Source organism: Alexandromys fortis, unplaced genomic scaffold (genome assembly GCF_014885135.2).
Source record: "Alexandromys fortis isolate MF-2015 unplaced genomic scaffold, M_Fortis_MF-2015_v1.1 scaffold_17, whole genome shotgun sequence".
NCBI lineage: Eukaryota > Metazoa > Chordata > Mammalia > Rodentia > Cricetidae > Alexandromys > Alexandromys fortis.
In genome coordinates, this window is record NW_026067896.1 from 2432893 (window position 1) to 2454783 (window position 21891).

General features: G+C 40.4%; 1 protein-coding gene across 1 annotated transcript in view; it reads right to left on the bottom strand.

The window, feature by feature from the left end:
• Nucleotides 1-1088: 1088 nt before the first annotated feature.
• Rnf19a (ring finger protein 19A, RBR E3 ubiquitin protein ligase) overlaps nucleotides 1089-21891 on the bottom strand; it is a 39771-nt gene continuing 18968 nt past the window's right edge. Inside the window, exons 2-10 of the mRNA XM_050161207.1 lie at nucleotides 20193-20957; nucleotides 16529-16737; nucleotides 12858-13002; nucleotides 11710-11872; nucleotides 7514-7628; nucleotides 6889-7050; nucleotides 5593-5806; nucleotides 3993-4136; nucleotides 1089-3184 (exon numbers count right to left, since the gene is read on the bottom strand). Coding sequence (XP_050017164.1) covers nucleotides 2488-3184; nucleotides 3993-4136; nucleotides 5593-5806; nucleotides 6889-7050; nucleotides 7514-7628; nucleotides 11710-11872; nucleotides 12858-13002; nucleotides 16529-16737; nucleotides 20193-20815 — 2472 coding nt within the window. The 5' untranslated portion in view covers nucleotides 20816-20957 and the 3' untranslated portion in view covers nucleotides 1089-2487. The remainder of the gene's footprint in view (nucleotides 3185-3992; nucleotides 4137-5592; nucleotides 5807-6888; nucleotides 7051-7513; nucleotides 7629-11709; nucleotides 11873-12857; nucleotides 13003-16528; nucleotides 16738-20192; nucleotides 20958-21891) is intronic.

A 21891-nucleotide genomic window follows, 5' to 3' on the forward strand; every position in this document is an offset into this window, starting at 1 on the left:
AGTTATGCCAGCATCATTTAATATGCTTTTTTTTGATATTTTTTGCTTCTTTGTCAAAAATCAGGTGTTCAAAGGTGTGTGGGTTAATATCTGGGTCTTCTATTTGGTTCCATAGGTCCTCCTGTCTGTTCTTATGCCAATATCAGGCTGTTTTCAGTACTGTAGCTCTGTAGTAGAATTTGAAGTCAGGGATTGTGATGCTTCCAGTTCTTTTATTGTACAATATTGTTTTGGCTAGCCTGGGTCTTTTGCTTTGAAGTTCAGTACTGTTCTTTCAAGGTCTGTGAAGAATTTTGCTGGGCAATGCATTGAACCTGTAGATTGCTTTTGGTAAGATTGCCATTTTTACTACGTTAATTCTACCTACCCAAGAGCATGGGAGATCTTTCCACTTTCTGGTGTCTTCTTCAATTTCTTTCTTCAAAGATTTAAAGTTCTTGTCATACAAGTTTTCCACTTGTTTGGCTAGAGTTTTCCACTTGTTTGGCTAGAGTTACTCCATTTGATCTCCTTTTGGTGTCTTATTGCCCTGGCTAGGACCTCAAGAACTATATTGAATAGATATGGAGAGAGTGGACAGTCTTGTCTTGCTCCTGATTTCGGTGGGATCGCTGAGAGTTTCTCTCCATTTAGTTTGATGTTGGCTGTTGGCTTGATGTATATTGCCTTTATTATGTTTTGGTATGTTCCTTGTATAGTGAGGGGTTATTCCTAAGTAAATTATTTGAAATGGGAAGACCCACTTTTAATCTGGATCTTCTAAGGTACAAAGATCCACCTTTAACCAGGGCCACATCCTCTGCTGGCAGCCTACATAAAGGACATTCCTTTATTGGCATTAAAGCCTACTTCCTTGGGATGCTGGTGTATACTAAAGACCAGCTGAGACAGTAGCCTCATGGACTGAACAGCTACTGGGTTCTTGGACTTTCTGCTGGTAGATAGCCATTGTTGCATTAGCTGAACCACAAATAACTCTCCTTTCTACGTACATATAGACTTATTCTATCAGTCTGCCCCTCTGAGAACTCCCTGTAATACAGCAAATGAATATCTGTTCTTATAAAAATTTCTGTGCACACACCAAATTCATTAGTATTTACATTTATTTCACGTATGCTGTTTACACACTCATTGAACAAAACTGGAATGCAAACAAATGTACAAATACCATATTAAGCATTATCAAATAAAATAACTGGCACTAGTGTTATATAAGCACATGAATGGACGCAGTGCGGAAAAGGACGGTGAAAGACTGCAGCCCGGGGCATTTTCCTTATCAGAAGAAAATGCTCAGTAGCACCATAATGGTAATACTTAAAAGAAACACCTACAGTGGAGTCTCGACTGCTGTGGGCCAGTCTGCTAGGAAAGTTCCATGGGAAGTACTCTGGCCAGCTTCTGCTTGTGTCAGCTGAACATCCTCCATCAACAAAAGCAAAGGAAACAAAGCCACAGACCTTTTGTATAAGCTTGGTACAAGCTCTGCATTGCTTTGAGTTCATGGTTGGGAAAGATATACATGTTAAAAACTGAGGTTATGTAATGTTATACTTACTAAAGCCTGAGTGTGTCTTTGGTAGGCAAATACTTTTTCAGCAAAGTTAATAATCACATTCATGTTTATCTATTTCCTGTATTTTTCTCTAGATCTGAGGTGACTAGAGGAGATGTTATGGGAAATGATATAGCAAATCCTCCACTAACCAGGCTCTTAAAACCCGGTCTCTCCCAAAGGCACCAAGAATCAAAGGGCACTGACCTCCCTTAGAGCAGGTGACTTTTGTGATGCTTGTGTCCTAATGGGATCATTTGCAGCTCTCTGTCAGTACACTTCGTTACCTACGCTCATCTTTTTCTTCTAAAACGGCATCCACAATGCGTGAGATACGCAACAGTACCAGGTATTTCTACTTCAAGTTGTGCTCAAGTGTCTAAGTATCCAAATGGTCACCAGTGGGCTGCATTAAGCTCTGTATCCACATTGCATGTGAAGAAAGAAATGAAATTTAAGCTCAGTTATGAAGAGAGACGTCACAAAGAGGATCACATACTGAGTAGTAATCAGCCAGGTCCTTTCACACCATCCCTTAGTGGTTTCAATAACATGTCACTAACCACTATCCCCAAGCCTCGATTCTTCTTAACAATGCAGAACAGCATTAGTATCGTATGATTATAAATTAAGCCAAATTTCTATCTAAATACACAGGTATGTGCATCAAGCATTGTTTTGTGACAAGAACACAAAATATGCTTTTTTCTTAAGTTATTCTCATAATAATGCACTTTTAAAGCCTTCATTTCATAATTTGGTAATTAACATCCACATGGAACACAATGCTTTGCTAAACATACAAAATGTATTTGCATCATGATTATGAAACCTGGCTTTTGCTGGTAACTTAAACCTAACAGTCACGCATGGCTCAACCAGCTCCAAACAAGGCTGTTCAGTGGTTATTACTCTGCAGCATTCTGGACCTAAATCTCAGTCTGAATAGCTACCTTCAAGTCCACTGTCTGATGTGGGTGGTTGTTATTTGTCTCTTTCAGTCCATCACCAAAGCACAAATCACCACTAGGCTTCAGCGCGCTTTTGTTGGGGCCGTGCTCCTCTGCGGCGTGATTCGGCTGTGGAACGTCTGAGCAGGAAGCAGTCTTGGAGAGCAGAGAATTGCCGCACTGGTGTGGTGAGTTCTCCAGACGGTCATTCTCTACCTCGGGAAGGGTGCTCACAGTCACAAAGCGGGCGTGACAGTCGCTGGAACCATGGCTACACGATGTTCTCATGCTTTCTAAGTCTGAGCAGCTGAATTCGGAGAAGTGACTCGAGTGGGAATCCGCTACAGATGGCATGCTGTCACTGAGAGACGGGGCCTCAAACTCACTCGAGTTTGTGCTTTGCTGTTCCAACAACTGGGCATCCATGTCTTCTCTGGTCTCATTTATCTTCACGTTGCCCTTTTTCCTCAATTTACCACCTTTTGATTTTTTTCCTGTTGAAGCTTCTTTGGACCACTTGGTGGCACCAGATTTACCTTCAGGCAATCCACTGGATGACCCGCCCGTGTGGCTACGGGCTGCACTGCCATCTTCCACACTGCTGCTCCCACTGCTGTGCCGGAACTTGAATGGCTTGGACTCAATATCCACTTGCACTTCCATGCTGTTTCCTTCTCTGGAACGAGAGCAAAGGGAAAAACACCAAAGCCTCAATACAGAAGCTTGCTGGACATGTGAGTGCAGGCTACATAGAAGAGGACTGTCTTTAGCCAGATGCCAATGGTACACACCTTTAATCCTAGCACTCAGTGGGCAGAAGTAGGTGAATCTCTGTGAGCTCAAGGCCAGGACAGCCAGGGCTACAGAGTGAAACCTTGTCTCAAAACAGAAAAGACTAAAGACTGTCTTTGTTATTTTTTTTTTTTTGGGGGGGGGGGGGGGAAGGTTGTTTGTTTTTATGTGCATATATATCCTGGCTGACCTAGAGCTCACTAAGTAGACGAGGCTGGCCTTGAACTTAGAGGTCTATTTGCCTCTGCCTCCAGAGTGCTGGGATTAAAGGTGTACACCACTATAAACTGTCTACTTTATGTGTGTTTGTCCCTACGCGTCTGCAGGAGCAGGTGACAGCACAGGTCAAAGTGGGCGTGAGCCACCCAACGTGAGCACAGAACTAAACCCAGGCTGGCTAGACAAGGAGCAAGCACCCAACTGCTGGGCCTTCGCTGTAGCCTCTGAGTGCTTCAAGTTTTAAAATAGTAACATTTACTGCTTTTCTGTCCTGGGCACAACCCAAACCCTACACTAGAGTTAGAAGTCAGCTCCCATTTTCCCCCTCCCCACTCGTGGGAACCACAGAGGCCTCTCTACCTAAATAGATTCACCTCCTTTCAACATCGCACTGTTTTCTTAGAGACTGTGCCTAATGATAGGGATAATACTTTTAAGTGCACTTCCAATCTTATAGGAACATTCTTTCTTACCTGTCCAGAGGGATGTAGGAATTTAGAATGGATCCTGCCATTGCTTTGGTGCTGGCATTATCACTAACTGTTCCCAAGCTCACTGTGCCGGATTCTCCACTTAGACTGTACCGTTCTTTCTGTACATCTGCTTGTACTTCCAACCTTAAAGAGGAGGGTAACACATAAACCCACAATCATTTATAGTTCAGCAATCATAATATGTATCTTTAAATAATTCATTTAAAAACTTCAAATATGAAAATTTATTTTAGACACCGTAGTTTTTCAGTCCCCACTTATTTGATTATTCAGATTATACTGTGGTGTACTGAACAACACCCAAGAGAAACTAAGAGAATAGTACCAAAAGGAAAAACAAGACAAATCATTTGAATTTAAAGATCTCCACTATATTTTCACTAGGATGCAGCCCTTTGTCATGTTTCAGTACAAAATACAAAGTCAGAATATATTAATCAATAAACATAACAGATCAATTAATAAAAAAAGCCCTCTTTTAAGTGGATGTAGGGGAAACGCCTTTAATCTCAGCCTTTAGGAGATGGGCAGGCTGGTCACTATGAGTTTGAGGCTAGCCTGGCCTATCTGGTGAGTTCCAGGCTAGCCAGTCTACACAGAGCTTCAGCTTACACTCCACTGCAGTCAGACCACCAACGTTTCCCTCTCGTTGTGCCTGGCTTCTGCTACTGGTGTATCTAGATGCAAAACAATTCAAGTAATGGGGCTGGAGAGAGGGCTCCATGGTTAAGAGCATCAGCTGCTCTTCCAGAGGACAGGGCTCACTTCCCAGCACTCACAACCTGTGACTCCAGTTCCAGGGGATCTGATGCCCTCTTCTGGCCGCTACAGGCAATGTTCTCACAAGATACAAGTGCATATGGGTGGTAAAAAATACTGATGTGCATGCAATAAAGATAAAATTTTTAAAAATTTAAACGATGAAAAGTGATAACTTTCTGCCATAAACTCCTACAGGATTTCAGAAAGGGTATCAGATCACACCAAGTACAAATCACACTCTATCTCAAATAATAATGAAAAGACAACCCTATACTAAGAAAGGCTCTAATAAAAACTTCAGCACACATAAGAGGTAATAATATATATCACTACAACTTAGTTTCTGCCTAACTGTTAACAACCTAAAATAAACACAACTTTAATTTCTCTACCTCCTTCCACATAGAATAGTGAAGAAGGAAAACAAACCATGGTAAGGTAAGTGTTAACTTCTCCCTATCTCCATATGCATTAGTAAAAGACTTCGTAAGAGATGACCATTATCATTTCAGGATGCAGCAGTTTTTTCCAGTCCTGGGGTATCCTGACTCCACCCATTCCCCAAGCCTCCAGCTGTCGCCCAGAAGCAAGGTCTAGGCTAAGCATGGCCTTCACTTGGGTGTGCACAAAAGCAGCTCCAGCAGCCATCTACCAGAGCAACGTCACCAGGTGCAATGTTCTGTCTCAGGACTGAAGCTTCGACTCCAGCATTAGAACCAAACACCACCTCTTTGGCCTTAGAGTCATTATTGTGCTTTGTATTCAGGCTGTTCATCTAACTAATGTCTGTAGTTACCAAAAAGCAGCTCTTTCTCACCTGTTGAAGCAATTTACCATGGCACTTCCCGACAGACTCCCGGTGATGCTGGCTCCTGCCAGGGCCATGGTGCTGGCGGTCTCGCTCAGGTTGTCCCGGATGGCACCTATTCGGTCCATGTGGCTGCCGCTCGCGCTCAAACTGCAGGTCAGACCACCCACACTTCCCTCGCCTATGCTAGGGTTGTGCCTTGCTTCTGCCACTGATGTTGTATCTAAATATAAAATAAGTCCAGAAACAAAGAATGATAATTCATTTTCCTGCCTTACACTCCCACGGCATTTAAGAAAGGGTTTCATCAGATCACACTCGTGGTTAAGCATGAAGAGAGCCATTTCAGGTGAACAGCTCAATCTGAGACTGGTCCTAAATTTAAGATGGTCACTATTTATTGTTATAAATCCAAAAGATTTAGGAATTTTATTTATTTGCACCTCCCCCTCCCCCGCTGCCACCCCCGAGACAGGGTTTCTCTGTAACTTTGAAGCCTCTCCTGGAACTTGCTCTGTAGACCAGGCTGGCCTCAAGCTCACAGAGATCTGCCTGCCTCTGGAATTAAAGGTGTTCACAGCCCAGCAGATTTAGGAGTTTTAAATAAACCAATGATTTAAAAGGCCTCCCTTGCCAGCACTAGGTTCCAGCGAGAGATCTTGCTTTCTAGATCAGTAAGATTGGGACAGAAGCTGACCTCTAGATATACTAGATCTAATTGTGTCAGGAGCCTATTCTAATTTTACAGTACTATTCACAATCTTAGGAATGAGAAACATTTATGCCAACATCTGAGCTTCTATTACATGTTCCAACCCTGTGACAAAATCCATGGGAAACACAGCAGAGGCAGGGGTGGGGAGTTCCCACAGTGCCCGCCCGTCTCCCTGGCACCGTTGTCATCACGTGACCGGGGAAGGCCTCTTATGATGAGACTCAAAGGCAGTGAAAAACGACACAGAAGGTCATCTGCATGCAGTTCTTTAACTGCACTCCTCTTTCCATCCCTCCCATACTACTTCATAAAGGCTCTCAGAGCAGCCAGACACCAGCATCAGAACCAGGCCATCCTCTCACGCACGCTTCTGCTCTCCACAGCTCCTTTCCCAGCTCTGCTTCTGGATGAAAACTACAGCTCTAACCCCAGCACACCTGAGGCAGAGAGTCTTGTCTATACACCAAAGCTCAGGCCAGCCAAGGCTATACAGTGAGACCCTGGCTCAGAGGAAGAGGGAGAACAATGAGGTCTCACAAAAGAAAGACAATGGAAATAAACACCTTTCTTTTTCTGTTTAAAGGACTTACCTATAGCTGTGTTAGGTCCACCAACATTTATGTCATTTTCGTCATCAAACTCAATTCTGACTCCTTTCCCATTGCCAGCTGAAACTCCACAACCCCCACTTCGGCAGAGGGAAATTGGAACAACACCATACACATAAGCTAACATAATGGGAACGCCAATGCCTAAAAGGGAATTAAATTACATATCAGAAACCAGAAACTAAATCACAGAGCTATGAGGTGTAGGTCTTTTCAGAAGGTGCACAGGGGCTAAGGATTTGGCTGGAACACAAGCAAAAGCATGATTCCCAGGTAGCCTCAGGGAATGGAGGGAAAGACAGAATCTGTGCGCTTCTTAAGCGCAAACCTCTGACTCAAGGGAAGGGCTGCTCATCATCTATCCTGACAACAGGTTCTTTGGGGATGAACACAAGCCTTATATGTAGGTCTGAGACATGCCCCCACCCTAAACTAGGTTCTTCAGTCTACAGAACTTTTAATGAAGTTGCCTGAGAAATCTCCTGGAGGTTCTACTTAAACTACCCCTCATCTTAAAAGTGATCCTCTTAGCAACCTAATAGTCAGAAATCTCTCTTCTGTCAAATTCCTAAGGTATTCCAAGGGAAGTTCTAAAGCATGCTCTTACCTACAGTCACCGCGGCCACCACCGGAGACACAATGACAGAGAGTGTCACACCACCTGCTATGGCCAGGTTCCGCTTGTGTTTTGAAACATCTTTGCCTTCATAGCGATTATGAATCTTAAATTTAAAAGGGAATGGGAATTTAGAGGAGAAAACTTTATATATTTAGTTTAGATAAAATAGTCCTACATGTACAAGAAAGCTGAAGTAATTTCTCACACAATTTCAGTCAAATGCCCTAATTCAAGGTAACCACAGTGTCACAAACTGCTCATTAAGGAACTGCTTACAAAAGGTGGCAGTAGCTCAGGAGATTTAGTTCGTGCCGTAAGTTCAAAGCCATCCTTGCGTACACGGCTAGTTCAAAGCTGACCCACACCACGAGATGCCATGGCATAAAAACAGTACTAGAGTCCACAGGTTTCTTTCTAAACAAGACTCCCTCAAATCAGCCCCAGCAGAGGGTCCCACAATCTTTTTCACTCCTAAAAGTTGAGCTAAAAAGGCACTGTATGAAACAAATATCACAACTTTTTTTCCAGATACCTTTTTATGATAGGATTTTTGAGTCATCTGTTAATTTTCTATCTACTTATTTACAGTTTAAACAGGTAAAGACAAAGAAAAATAATGGTTACCAGGAGTTAAATCTATTTAGCATCATTGTACAATCCATATCAATAACACAATTATTGCCATAAAAATAGCTTATGAATTATTAAATGAAACTGGGAAATAGCTGGGCAGTTCTGTTCTTGTGGCCTGCAAAGGTCAAACTAAAGAAGGGCACCCCCATCTGTTTCAAGACACCCTGGGAACAGCCTCCAGACCACAGGTAGTCTCTAAATAGAATGCTAGGTCCTTTCTATGTTCTTTTCCCCAGTCACTCCTGGACACAGTTCTAAGCAGAGCAAAGCCAAGCCTATACATACACAGGGTAGATCTGTGAGGACAGGCTGCTAAGAGAAAGGAATTCTTGCTCCCACCCCCACCACCTTTCTTTCTTTCTTTTTTTTTTTTAGACAGGACCTTCTTGATACACACACACACACACACACACACACACACACACACACACACTAGGCTGGTTCCCAAAGTACTGAGATTACAGATATACACCAAAAGCCTATCAATTCTGGCATCCTTACCCACTGGTATGGACTAATAGTGACCACATCATCCTAATAGTTTTGGTTCAACTTAACTGTTTCTGTTTGCTAATTATTTTCCTTCCAGTTTCTTTCATTTTTTAAAAAAAACTATTATATGTGTATGGGTGTACATATATTACCTATGTGTCCCATGTGTGTGCCCTGTGGCCATGGAGGCCAGAAGAGGGCATCAGATTACATGGGATTAGAATTACAAACAGTTGTGGGCTGTTTGTTGGTAGGAAGTTCTTCTAGAAGAGCAGTAGGTGCTCTTAATCACTAAACCAACTCCCCCACCCCCTTGAGACCGCAAACCCTCAGTTTCTTAAGAACTGGCTTCATGTAGCTCAGGCTCTTCTCAACTCCCCATGTAGGCAAGGATGATCTTCTGATCCTTGTGTCTCTACCTCTTAAATGTGGAGGTTAAAGGCATACCTAGTTTGTTATTCTTGCAATGTTTGCTCTAACTAAAAGCTTAGTTTTCAGGTACTTTATTGACTTCTTAGGTTTTCCTGAGCTGATGTGGAACCCAAACATCACAGAAAATTAAAGAGAGAAACTAATCCATCAACTTTCCCTTTGGGTGCATGTATGAACAACAAAGGTCCTGCACTGCAGACTGGCTAGCCTGTGCTTTAGCTTCTAGAGACCTTGGTTACACACTGCCTGTCAGTCTATAAACACATTCTCAGTATGCACTCTGTGTCTTTCCCTCCTAAGGACCTGAGCAAGTAGTTTTGCTTTCAATAAAAAAATCTTTGGTACTCTATATGGAAATGTCCACACTAAGCCTGATGTGGTGGTGCGCACACCTTTACTCCCAGCATTAAAGGAGGCAGAGGCAGGCAGAGTTTTGAGGCCAGTCTGGTCTACAAAGTAAGTTCCAGGACTGGCAGAGAAAATTTGCCTGGAAAAATCAAAAAGAAAGGAGAGAGAGAAAGAGAGAGAGAGAGAGAGAGAGAGAGAGAGAGAGACAGACAGACAGACAGACAGACAGACAGACAGACTAAGCGAGTCCACACTAGACTGACTCGCCCACTGCATGCCCATGGGTAGTCTAGTGTGCATACCACCATACCAGACTTCGTGTGGGCATTCTCTCTGTTAAGGCTCCTTCTTCTCAAATGACTCTAGCTTGTGTTAAGTTGACAAAAAATTAACCAGGACAGAAACTGATTTTAATAATTTTTCATGTAGAGTACCCAAAAGATCCATGCTGTCTTTATTTCTGCTGTCTTTCAGATTGTTCTCAGGGCCGGCTCCACAGTTAACAGTGCATGTGCCTGTTCTTACAAAGGACTGCATTGATGACCTGCACCTGAAGCACCTCACAGCTGTCTGCAACTCTACTTCCAGGGCAGGGTTTTCACCTTCCTAATGCTATAACCTTTTAAAACAGTCCTCATGCTGGGGTCACCCCAACTAAAACATTATTTTTGTTGTTACTTCATAACTGTAATTTCGATATGGTTATGAACTGCAATGTAAATATCTGTTTTCCAATGGTCTTAGGTGACCCTTGTGAAAGGGTTGTTCGGTTATGCCACGACCCAGATTGAGAACCACTGTTCTAGGTGACCTGATGACATCTGGCCTCTGCAAGCACCAGGTACACAGGCATCTGTGCAGGCAAACAGGTCAATGAAAAACACGCAGTTGTCTATGAAGAGACTCATTCTTACCCTGAGTTTAGTAGCACAGCTCAGAAACAGGATTAAAGGACACACAGCCTCAGTGTTGTCTAAACACTGGCCATCTGGCAATGGGCTTTCTCCAGGACTCGGTGCCCGCCCAACTGGCTAAACCAAATCTATGAGCAACTTCATATAAAAAATTCGTTCACCTGGACCCAAGTCCCTTTTCTAAACCACAGTATTAGGCTGGCAGGTTTAGAGGGTAACAGTATTTGCTATTTGCTGCCAAACCTGAGTGTGACCCTGAAACAACACAGTGGAGTCAGAAAACCAATTCCAGTGAGCTGTCCAGACCTCTACTCATATGTTCATTTAAAGCAAGTAACACAAATCTCATTATTTCACCACAAAGATTAGAGGCTGACACACCCAGGGTGCTACATGAGGACCAATCAACGGCTGGTGTGAGACACGCCTTTCCTTGGGAGGCAGAAGCAATTGAATCTCTATGAGTGCCTGGCTAACCAGGACTACACAGTGAGACATCCCTGCTTCCCCAAAAGAGACAGATGCAGGTTTATAAATCACCTGCGGTAAATTCTGGGCTTTTCCACTACTAACTGCCCTACGAAAAGCTGTTCTCTTTGTTCTGATCACATAATTTCTTGACATTCAATTAATTTTAGATGGCAACTGGCTTCTTTGTACTTCATAAATTATCCCGTTAACTCTCCAAAGTTACTTGCTTAGCTGATGGCATACAGAAAAGTTTAGATTCCACAACAGACTGTCACAACTTGTCAACTGTATTTATAAACAGCAGCAATACAGTGGAGGTGGAAAGCTTTGAACTCAAGAGTAAAGAACTAAAGAACTGGTTAATTATTCTTTCCTTGAGGATACGCATTATTTAGCCATAAATTTCTATCTTGAAGATCTCACAGAATAACTTTAAAAGGATATAAAAAAGAACAATGTCAATCATCTTTCAGAAATTACACCAGGCATTGGATCTGCAGTGCAGACTGAACAATTTTAAAGGCAGGCTGCTTTTTATGCACACATATTAGCCTGCCAAATACTGGGAGGTTACTGTGGGAAATCGAGACTTTTGTTAGTTTACTTTTTATTGGTGAGACACGTGGGATGGCTTCAAACTTGCTGTATCCCGAAGATGACTTTGAACTTCTAATCTTTCTGTCACTACTTCCTGAGTGTTGGGATTATAATTTATGTAGTTTATGTAGTCAAATCAAGGACTTCGTCCATGAAAAACATTATACCAACGGAATTACATTCCCAGTCCAAAACTTTTATAATGAAGAAACTAAAACCAACTTCTATGTTAAAAAATAAAGCAAAGACATTTCACATCCAAGAAAACACACCAACAATCAAGAAGAAAGCGTTTACCTTGCGGCCCACATACACGGGAATGCCGATGATCATGGCGGGGATGGCGATGCCAGCTATCAGAGCAATCCCAACAGGAGCGCCCACAAGGGTTCCCAGCTGCCACAGGATTTTCTTCTTTCGGCTCCAGGGTTTCTTCCCCCAAAAAGTACAACCTGATGGACTGAGAGGAAAATTATATAATAACTGTTGGGAAACAAATAACTACAACATATCTAAGCCACAATTATAGAAGGGACTGTCTCTCATACTTAACTACCCCTCTCCTTTTTGTATTTTGGGGTCATTTAAAAGCCAAACGATTAAAGAAAGATCCACTTTAAATTACATAAACAGGATATTGTTAATTATGATGTAAAATTTATCCATAGTTCTCCATAATCTTCAGAACCTCCATTTCTGAATATTATACTGATTTAAAATAAAATATATTTATTCTATCTCCTATTTTAGGCACACAATTATATAATTACATCCTAAATTCACACTGGGGCCTAAATGAGAAAATTTATTTATGAGAATGAAGAGCTGGATTAGCTGCATACAGCAGCAGATGTCGGCACTGATGCTCAACAGCAGTGTAAGAGCAAAGGAACCTCCTCTGTCTCCTACCTTGGCCTCGGTAATTCTAAGTTATTTAAGTAAAGCTTGGTAGCTTTTAAGCTTATGTAAAGAGGAATACAATCCATTTCTTTAAGTAGCTTATAAATCTCAGGACTAAAAATACTTAAGATTAATACAGCGTGGTGGGTTGAAAGGAAATGGTCCCCAAAGGAAGAGGCACTACTAGGAGGTGTGGCCTTGTTGGAGGAAGTGTGTCACTGTGGGGGCGGGCTTTGAGATCTTTTCTCAAGCTTCCCTCAGTGTGACAGTCAGTCAACTTCCTGTTGCCTCCAAGATGTAACAGTCTCAGCTCCAGCACCACATCTGTCTGCACGCCACCATGCTCCCCACCATGATAATGGACTGAACCTCTGAAACTGTAAGAGAGCCACCCCAATTAAATTCTTTCTTTATAGAGTTGTAGTGGTCATGGGGTCTTTTTATAGCAACAAGAACCTAACTAAGACATGCTGTTTCCAAAACAAAAACTTTGATACACAATGTAAAGACTATTCATACATATATAGTTCTTTCCGTAAGCTTACCTTAGATAATGTAAATCAGAGATTTCTTTCATACACAACCAACAAAACTCACAGCCACAGACAGCACATGTCATATGATTGCAACTCCCATCATTCATCTTTATTATGTAAGCAGCACATCGTGGGCACGGCTTTATATCATCAGCTGTGGGAACACAGACAAGAAAATATAAAATGTGTAAGCATAGTTTCCAGATTGGCAGCTTTAACACTGCCCAAGCAAATATGTGAAATTACATCCATTAAGTGGCAATTTTAGCCTGCTGTTTTTAGTACAGAAAGCGTTTCTTTTCTTTCCTTCTAAGGAAATATACTTCGTAGTAAATTTTCAGGTTGTAACCATTTTCAAACATGGTAGCAAAGCAATAAAAACCAAGAATGACAGGAGTTCAGACTCCTGTATGCTGCCCTCTAGTGGTTACTTCCTGTTCACCTAAGGCCCTGTACAGAAACACCCCTTTTCTGTGATAATAACATCAACTGAGAACAGCTTCAGAATACCTTATCCTCATGACTGCTAGTAAGCATTCTCTGTATTTGCTGTTCATTTATTCAAGTGTTGCTGGGACAACTGTATACTAATGTATGTATACTAATGCATTACAAAATGCCCCACAAGGACAGATTAGAATGAATGTCATGGTAGATAACCTTAGGTATCAACAAAGGATGAGTTGTACCACCATTCTGAATTATAGCTGTTCTTTAAATACAGGCCACCATTAGTCAGTTATATCCTCTTTAAATAATGGTCCTCCAAGATGTCAGGTCAGCATTATTTAAAGAGGATATAACTCTTTTTTAAATAATGGTCACCATTAGCCAGTTATATCCTCTATCTATATGCAGTTTAGAAAATGTATTTACAGCCAGGCGATGGTGGTGCACGCCTTTAATCCCAGCACTTGGAAGGCAGAGGCAGGCGGATCTCTGAGTTCGAGACCAGCCTGGTCTACAAGAGCTAGTTCCAGGACAGGCTCCAAAACCACAGAGAAACCCTGTCTCGAAAAAAAAAAAAAAAGAAAATGTATTTACAATTCTGACCACTGAGTTTAAGTATTTGTTCTATGTTATTATTATTTATTAAGTTAATATTCTCTTTTCCTTCTTGAAAGTTTTATGCTCAGTTTTTAACTGCTTTATCAATAAATTCAAGTTTCCTTGGTGTTTTTTGAAAAGTAAAGCTATTTATAACTTACGAATTAGTAAGGTTCACTTTAAGTGTTTTAATAATTCAAGCTATTTTGAGCAAACCAATAGCTCTAAGCAATCACAAACATGATGAAGGATTATTTTTAGAATACAAAAAGTAAAAGTATTTATAAATTATGATTTAAATAACCCAAAGAATATAGCATTTGCATTACAAATTTTAAGCATAGGACAGACAAGAACAAAAGCTAGCTTTTATACCTAACACAACATGTATATCAAAAAGAAATACCAATCCTATCTGCTCGAGAAGCAGCAAACACAAAATGGTAAACTTAGTAAAACATTATGAAATGCTTTTTAGATTTTTTGAGAGTGGTGGCACCTCGACTGCATAGCTCTAGAACATGACCTAGATAACAGCGCCATGTCACATCAGAGCTGCACACTTGCCTGAGCCCAGATCCCCATCTACATGGCATGGTGTCATTAGTTTTATTTACCCTGAATGAACCAAACTGAAGTCAAACTGATACAACCTTTGCAGTCCAGTAAAACATGACTACATATACTCTCCCACGGTGACTACTTGGAGGAAGGCCAGTATTTGTTTAGATAACTAAGTTGTAACGCTCATTTAGAAATGTTCCTAGCAGATGTCTGCGGTGTTCCCATGAGAACATGTATGAGGCAGACCGACCGCAGCCCTACAGGCATAAGCACTGCAGTGGCTTCATCTTTAAGATGAGAGAAACCTTGCTCAGGTCACAGAGAAGAGAATCTGGACCTTAAATTCAGTCCTGACTCTGCACTCCAAATCTGGTCCAGAGCCTATTCTATCTCTCTACATGCCTGTGTGTCCTATGACCAAAAGATACCTCCCCCACTCTTCAAGGCAACATCCAATGGCTACTGCCAACTCTCCAGGAACAGGGCCTCACTAAAATCCTTCTCGATCCATAGCTACAATTATTATAATTATTGCTAAAATCTCTGTGTTATACACTAAATCTTTAGGAGAGGAAATAGAAACAAATCAGTAAGCAAATAGGAATGAAACCCAAGTGTATTACATAAAATATTAAATCCACATTAAAGCTTAAAAGACTTTTTCTCAAGCAGGATAAAGAACATGACAATCTCACTTTTTATTAAATGCAAATTTCTATACTTTTGAAATTTTCCCATTGTAATTATCAAGACAGAATGTTTTCTAGTAATTAAAATTCCAATGAACTAAGAACATTCTGTTAACAGAGAATAGTGATTTTTTTTTGACTAGTCAAAGAACATTAAGAACGCTAAGATTTTTTTAAAAAATTAAACTTTTTTTTTTTTTGATGTGGGATGTCCTTCTGTATCTGTAGTGCTTTTTTATTGGTTGATAAACAAAGTTGTTTTGGCCAATGACTTAGCAGAGTAAAGCCAGGCAGGAAATCTGAACAGAGATATACAGAGAGAGTAGGCAGAATCAAGCAAATGCCAGTCAGTCACCCAAGGAAACAAAGTATGTAGAAAATGAGGTAACGCCACGGCCACAAGGCATTACACAGACTAATAGGAATGGGTTGACTTAAGACGTTAAGAGTTCTCTAGAAATATAACTGAGTTATCAGCCAAACAGTGTTGCTATTAATACTGTTTCTGTGTGATTGTTTAGGTCTGGGCGGTCAGGAGACGTCCATCTACATTTCTTATTTTGAGGTTTATCTTAATTTTTAGTTACCCTCCACAGACACCTTGAAGTTCTGTATGCCTTCCTAAGTAAGGTATGATTTTTATGTTTTTAGTAGTAAATTAAATATATCTGAAATGTTTTAAGTTTCACAAAATACTTAAATGTGTGGTCTTTATACAAACAGAAATAATTGTACATTGGTTCCATTCCAAATTACTATTTTATCAAATGTGTTTACAAGTATTGTATATCCAATGGTCTAGTACACAAATAGGCAGCTTTTTTGTTGTCATTGACAACAATATCTTTCCAATCTCAAAACTACTTCCTGTATTTATTAAACAAAAATACATCAAGAATAAGGTTTCCAGGACACAAATATGTAAAACATAAAACACTTTTTAACAGTGAAAACAAATAAAATAACAAATTAATGGTAACTGAATACTCCAAGTTAAAATCACCAACCAATCTCTATGTGTCAAATAACCTATTTTTTGAAAATCAGACAGGGACTGGGCAGGTGGCTCAGTGAAGAAAGCACTTGCTTCAAGAGTGTGAATTTCCAGAACACACAGGCACAGGAGTGCACACATCTGCAACCCCAGTGCTCCTGTGTTGAGATGGAAGGCAAAGACAGGAAGTCCTCTAAGTTCACAAGCCAGTTAGCCTGACATACATACCAGAAAAGAACAAGATACCTTGTCTCGGTCAAGCAAAAGGTAAGGTCTAATACCTACGTCATCCTCTAAGGTCCAATCATGTGCTCACCTGCACACACCCGTGCGCACACGCATGCGTGCACACACATACAGCATATAAATAAAAGCAGACACACTACCTGCTGCTCCAGACTCCTGGCTGTAGCTAATGGACGAAGAGCGTATAGTTCGTAAGCGTAAACTCTGGGCTCTCTCCTGCCGAGCAGCATCACAGGTCTGGTTTGGATGCCAGATCTGCTTACAGTGGTAGCAGAACTCTGTCCCACAGCCTTCTCGCCCACAGGTTAATTTGGGACAGCTGGCACATCCAAATGCTATCACAGCATATCTTGAAAGAAAAAGAAAACCACTTAAAATGTGACACAAGAACATCAATTCAGTAAAAACTGAAGAAGCATTCAATTAAAATGCTACTCAGAAAACACTTCAGATATGTATTAATAAAATATCATAAACCCTAACACAATCTTACCAACATGAAAATAAGAGAAAAATGGTAGTTCATAAATCAAAGTAGCATAAATACCTTAAAAAAATTCTATATACTTTCAAATTTTAGCCAGGCGTGAGGGTGCATGTCTTTAATCTCAGCACCCAGAGGCAGATGCAGGTGGATCTCTGTGAATTCAAGGCCAGCTTGGTCTATAGAATAAATTCCAAGACAGCCAGAGTGAGACCCTGACTCAAACAAAACAACAACAAAAACAATGCCATAGTAACCAATGAAGGACTGGAGAGATGGCTAAGCATTTAAGAGCACTTGCTGTTCTTACAGAGGAACTAACTGGGTTAGATTCCTATAATCTACATGGTGGTTCATAACTGTCTAATGCCAGGCACAGGGGATTTGATGCCCTCTTCTGGCCTCCATGGGTACTACATACAGGGACTGCACACATGTGATACACAGACTTACATGTAGGCAAAACATCCATACATATAAAAATATTACTTATTAAAACATATTTTTAAAAGGATAGTTAATTCATTGCAGTGCCAGAGGCAGGGTAAAGAACTGACATTTTATTTTCAACTTTAAAGTACATGATTTAAAGCCAAGTTTTTATATATAAAGAACAATTCAGTGAAAAGGAAAAGACATTTTATTCTAAACCTCTTCCATATCCTATCTTTTACTAAAGGAATGAAGGAGGCTAGAGAAAGAGGAGGGGCAGAATAGGAAATGGGAAACCAGAGGAAATCCAAAGGCTAAGGTTAAGGCCAGCTGGGCTTTGTTTGTTTTAAAATGGTGACCCGGTTCAGTGGTTAGAGCACTGGCTGCTCCCACAGAGGACCCTTATTTTATTCCAGACATCCATCTACATGATGCTCAAACTATACAAACAAGTTAAATGTTAGGAGGTAAAGTTTTCTATATAATACCAATATAATACCTGTAACATTACCAGCTACATATAAATTATGCTCTTAATCTCTAGAGAGCCAGCACAAACAATAATGTAAAAATAAAGGGACTCTAACGAGTTTTCTGTCCTTTGTAGTTAATACTACTGACAGGCATCATCAACAGCTTACTGCACAGCCACATTAAGGAAGGATTACTGTTTTTCTTAACAATAGAATTTATTTTGTTTCTCTTGGTGTTAATCTCTCTACTGTAAAGTGTATTCGATTTTAATAATGTAGCAACTGAGTAAATTATCCAAGTATATTTTCTTATTAATTTACCTTTTACTTTTACAACGAGCTCTGTGATCTGCCCTGGTTTTGTCTAACGTGTTATGTGAGCTGACAAGATAATACAGAGCTATTTATCACGCGGAAGTAGGGGCCTTAGAGTTTCTGTCTCAGTTTATGCTGGCCACAATTCTTCATTGGGTAACTCGTGTCCTAGGGTCCATGACGGACACATGCTATATACAGCAGGAATCAGTTCTCAGTGTTTCAAGTATTTTACCAGAGCATTAGATACAATGATTCTAAAAGGTTAAGGCAGAATGTTCTGTCCAACTCAAAATCTGACTTGATGAGAAAGATTTTCACTCTTGCACCAGTGACAACACTGTACAAGGTCCTACAGGCTCAAGAGCAGTCACAGCCAGGCTGCTGGTTTAGATAGGATACAGTTTCTTCCTCAAACTATTGGAAAGCACTGCTTGTTAATCCTATTTTCTAGACACAGAGTGTAACTTGTCCTAGATCCCAGAGTTTGGTTCTGCCATTACACCTGGAAGCTCAGCTAGCCCTGGCCTAGTTTGAAGAGTTAACTTCTCTTTACACACATACACCCACACCTACCAACTTCCATTTTTGAGGCAGGGTCTTATGCAGCCCTGGCTGGCTTTGAACCTACTATGTGGCTGCGGATAATTTTGAACTTCTGACTGTCCTGCTTACACTTCTCAAGTGCTAAGATCATAGGCCTGCACCAACATACTCAGCTTACACGGTGCTGGGGATCAGACCCTGGACCACACACTGTACCATGAGCCCGTCTATAGTATCTTCAATGTATGCTTTTGTTATGACAGAAACTCTTTAGTACTGGGAAGCAAAATTCAAATCTGATACTAGGTTGTATCTGAGACTTACATAACTAATGAATTCATGACTTATTAAGTAACTAAGTTTTTAATGCTTTATATCACACAGTAAACCTTGGTAGACAGTTGTGTGTTCACTTATTTACCCAGATGGGAAATACTTAAATTTTTCCATTAAATACTTTTAAATATTTTTAAAAAATTAGGGAATATAAACTAGATGCAATCTAAAAATTTACTCAACAAGTTTTTAAAGATTAGTTTGATTCAGGCAATAAATTCTGAAACTATAATTTAATAAACTCATATCCTAGTTTTTCCTGGATCTACAATCAAATAATATAGAGATTCAGGGTTTTCATAAAGTCATTTATATAATGCATGGGGTACTAATAATATGGTAAATTTTACTATCCATAGACTTTACTATTTTTTGTAGTCTTTTATGTGTTTTCATGTGGTATGAGTAGAGACGTACACACAAACATAAAGGAGGCACATGCATGTGAGGCCAGAGGTGGGCAAGGCTTGTCCTTCACTCACTCTCCACATAATTTAGCGAGAATCTGGTCAATGAGCTTCAGAACCCACCTAACTCTGCCTGGACCCTAGCACTGAGGTTACAGGTATATCCACCAGGGCTAGCTTTTTTACACGGATTCTGGGGATCCAGATTCAGGTCCCCCATGTTTGCAAAGTAGTCATCTTACCAACCGACCATTGTGGCTTTTACTATAAAGGGCATATAACTTACCTAAAGGGAAAATAATCTGGTTTTTCTTAGTTCTGACAACTGTACAACATTCAAGCTGCAGTTACACAATAATTAAATATATATGCAAAATTATTTTATTTTAAATGCTAAGGAAATGACATTTGTCATTTAGAATTTGAGGTAATGAATTATTTAATTCCTGTGTGTAGCAATTCTTGAAACCTGAAAATGTTCACATATGAACACTAACATACACATTGATTTGTGGTATAAAATACCTTTCAACAAATAACCCTAACATTGAGCATTCTGTTATCCCCAATAAAAAATGCTCATGGATGAAGAAATGCCAATCTGCTTATAATGTAATCCTCTCCCCACCATCTTCCTCGCAGTTGTCTTCACAAATGCAGGTAAGAAGAATAGACAATATAAAAACAAGGCAGGATCTCTGAATTTCAATACTTAGCATGGTATATACCCAAAATGTTTTGTTTTGACTACAAGAAAATTCTTTTATCCCTAGAGATAACAAATGAAGAAATGCAAGCGATGTGCCCTTACCCGCAGTCTGGAGCTGGGCACCACCTACAGTCAGGGTCTGCAACAAGCCATCGCCGAAGCATGAACTCTTCGTATTTTTCCATTAAGACGTCATCACTTAGTATCAACCGAATATCATGGGGATTAAACCGTTCGGTGCATTCTGGACAACTGATATTCACTCTACTTTCCGAGATTTCTATCCTTAGGTACTGCCGTAAGCAATCCACACAAGACCTATGGTGACAAGTCATTATATCAGGAAACCTGTCTTTAGAATGCCTCAAGAGGCACAAGGGACACTCTATGAAGTCTCCGATTTGTTTGCTGATAGAAGTCAATCCATTGTCGGAAGAGGTATTTGTAGAGAAAATGGAGTTCTTATCAGTACACATCTCAGAATGTATACTTTCAATACTTGCAATTCCATCCACTCCGCCATTGAGCTCCCTTGATTTACGTTTGTTGTCCTTTTTCCTCCGAAAGAGAGAGCCTATTGAAATTCTTCTCTTTTTTGGTGCCTTTTTGACAGAAGGTAAGCTCACAGATGAGGCAGAAGACTGAAGATCTCTATCCGAACCCATTTGCCGATGTAAACTCATGTCTAAAATGCTCATTAGAATTGAGTTGGGGTCAGTGTTCATACACAGCCCTTCATTATACTTAAAAATAAAATTTATTTTTTGTTCTTGTAGTCAGATTAAGTCATGATGTAAAAAAATCCTATTGGCTCCTTCAGAGAATCTTGAAAAAGTCCAATTAGAGAAGACTGTTGTCACAGATGTCCTATAAAAAACAGAAAACAATTTAACTGTATTTTTATGTGTATGTTTTTATAATCTTACAGGTTCTCTGTAAAATTTTTAACAAGTATCTTCTATAACCATCAGCTTAAAAATTAAAGTTGTTAGTCTACAGGAAAACATACAATGAATGCTGAAATAGCAATGAAGACATTCTTTAACCCTAATAAAAGGTTTTCTACACTTGAACTGAAACATTTATTACAAAAGTCTTAGATAAATCTTGATGCTATCACTGACTTAAATGACTCCTCACTGTTTTTAATTAGAAATAAAATGTACATGTAAACAAAAACTAGGAATAGCTTGAAGAATAACATTCTAAGTAGAGTCTCTTAACATTCCAGAAACAATCACTCACTATAATTTCATAATTATGGTAATGTGGTATGTTATTAAGATGGTGACAGACCAAAGGCATAGAATATGGTTGTAATGGTCTGTCCTGTCCCTTTAAGACACAAGCCCAGCCCGCCCCCTATCCCCCACCCCTCACCCTTCATCTCCCACCCTCCACCCCCCCTTCTGCTGATCTTCCTTCCACTTCCAGCCTGTGCTCTCTCTGCCCTCCTCTCCTCACCCCCCCTCTCTCTCCTTCCCTTTTACTAAATAAACCATATCCAAACTCACTCTGCATGGCATGCCTATCCACCTATCCATCTCTATCTTTCACTGGATGTGGCTCCTCGTGGGACCTGGCCCTCCCCCCCATGGCCCGCTGCGCCCCTCAGGGAACCAAGCATTTTACTAAACCCTTACAAGGGTCTTTTAAAAAAATCTCACATATTAGCTGGGCAGTGTTGGTGCACACCTTTAATCCCAGGACTCGGGAGGCAAAGGCAAGCAGATGTCTGGGCGTTTGAGGCCAACCTGGTCTACAGAGCAAGTTCCAGGATAGCTAGGACAACACAGAAAAA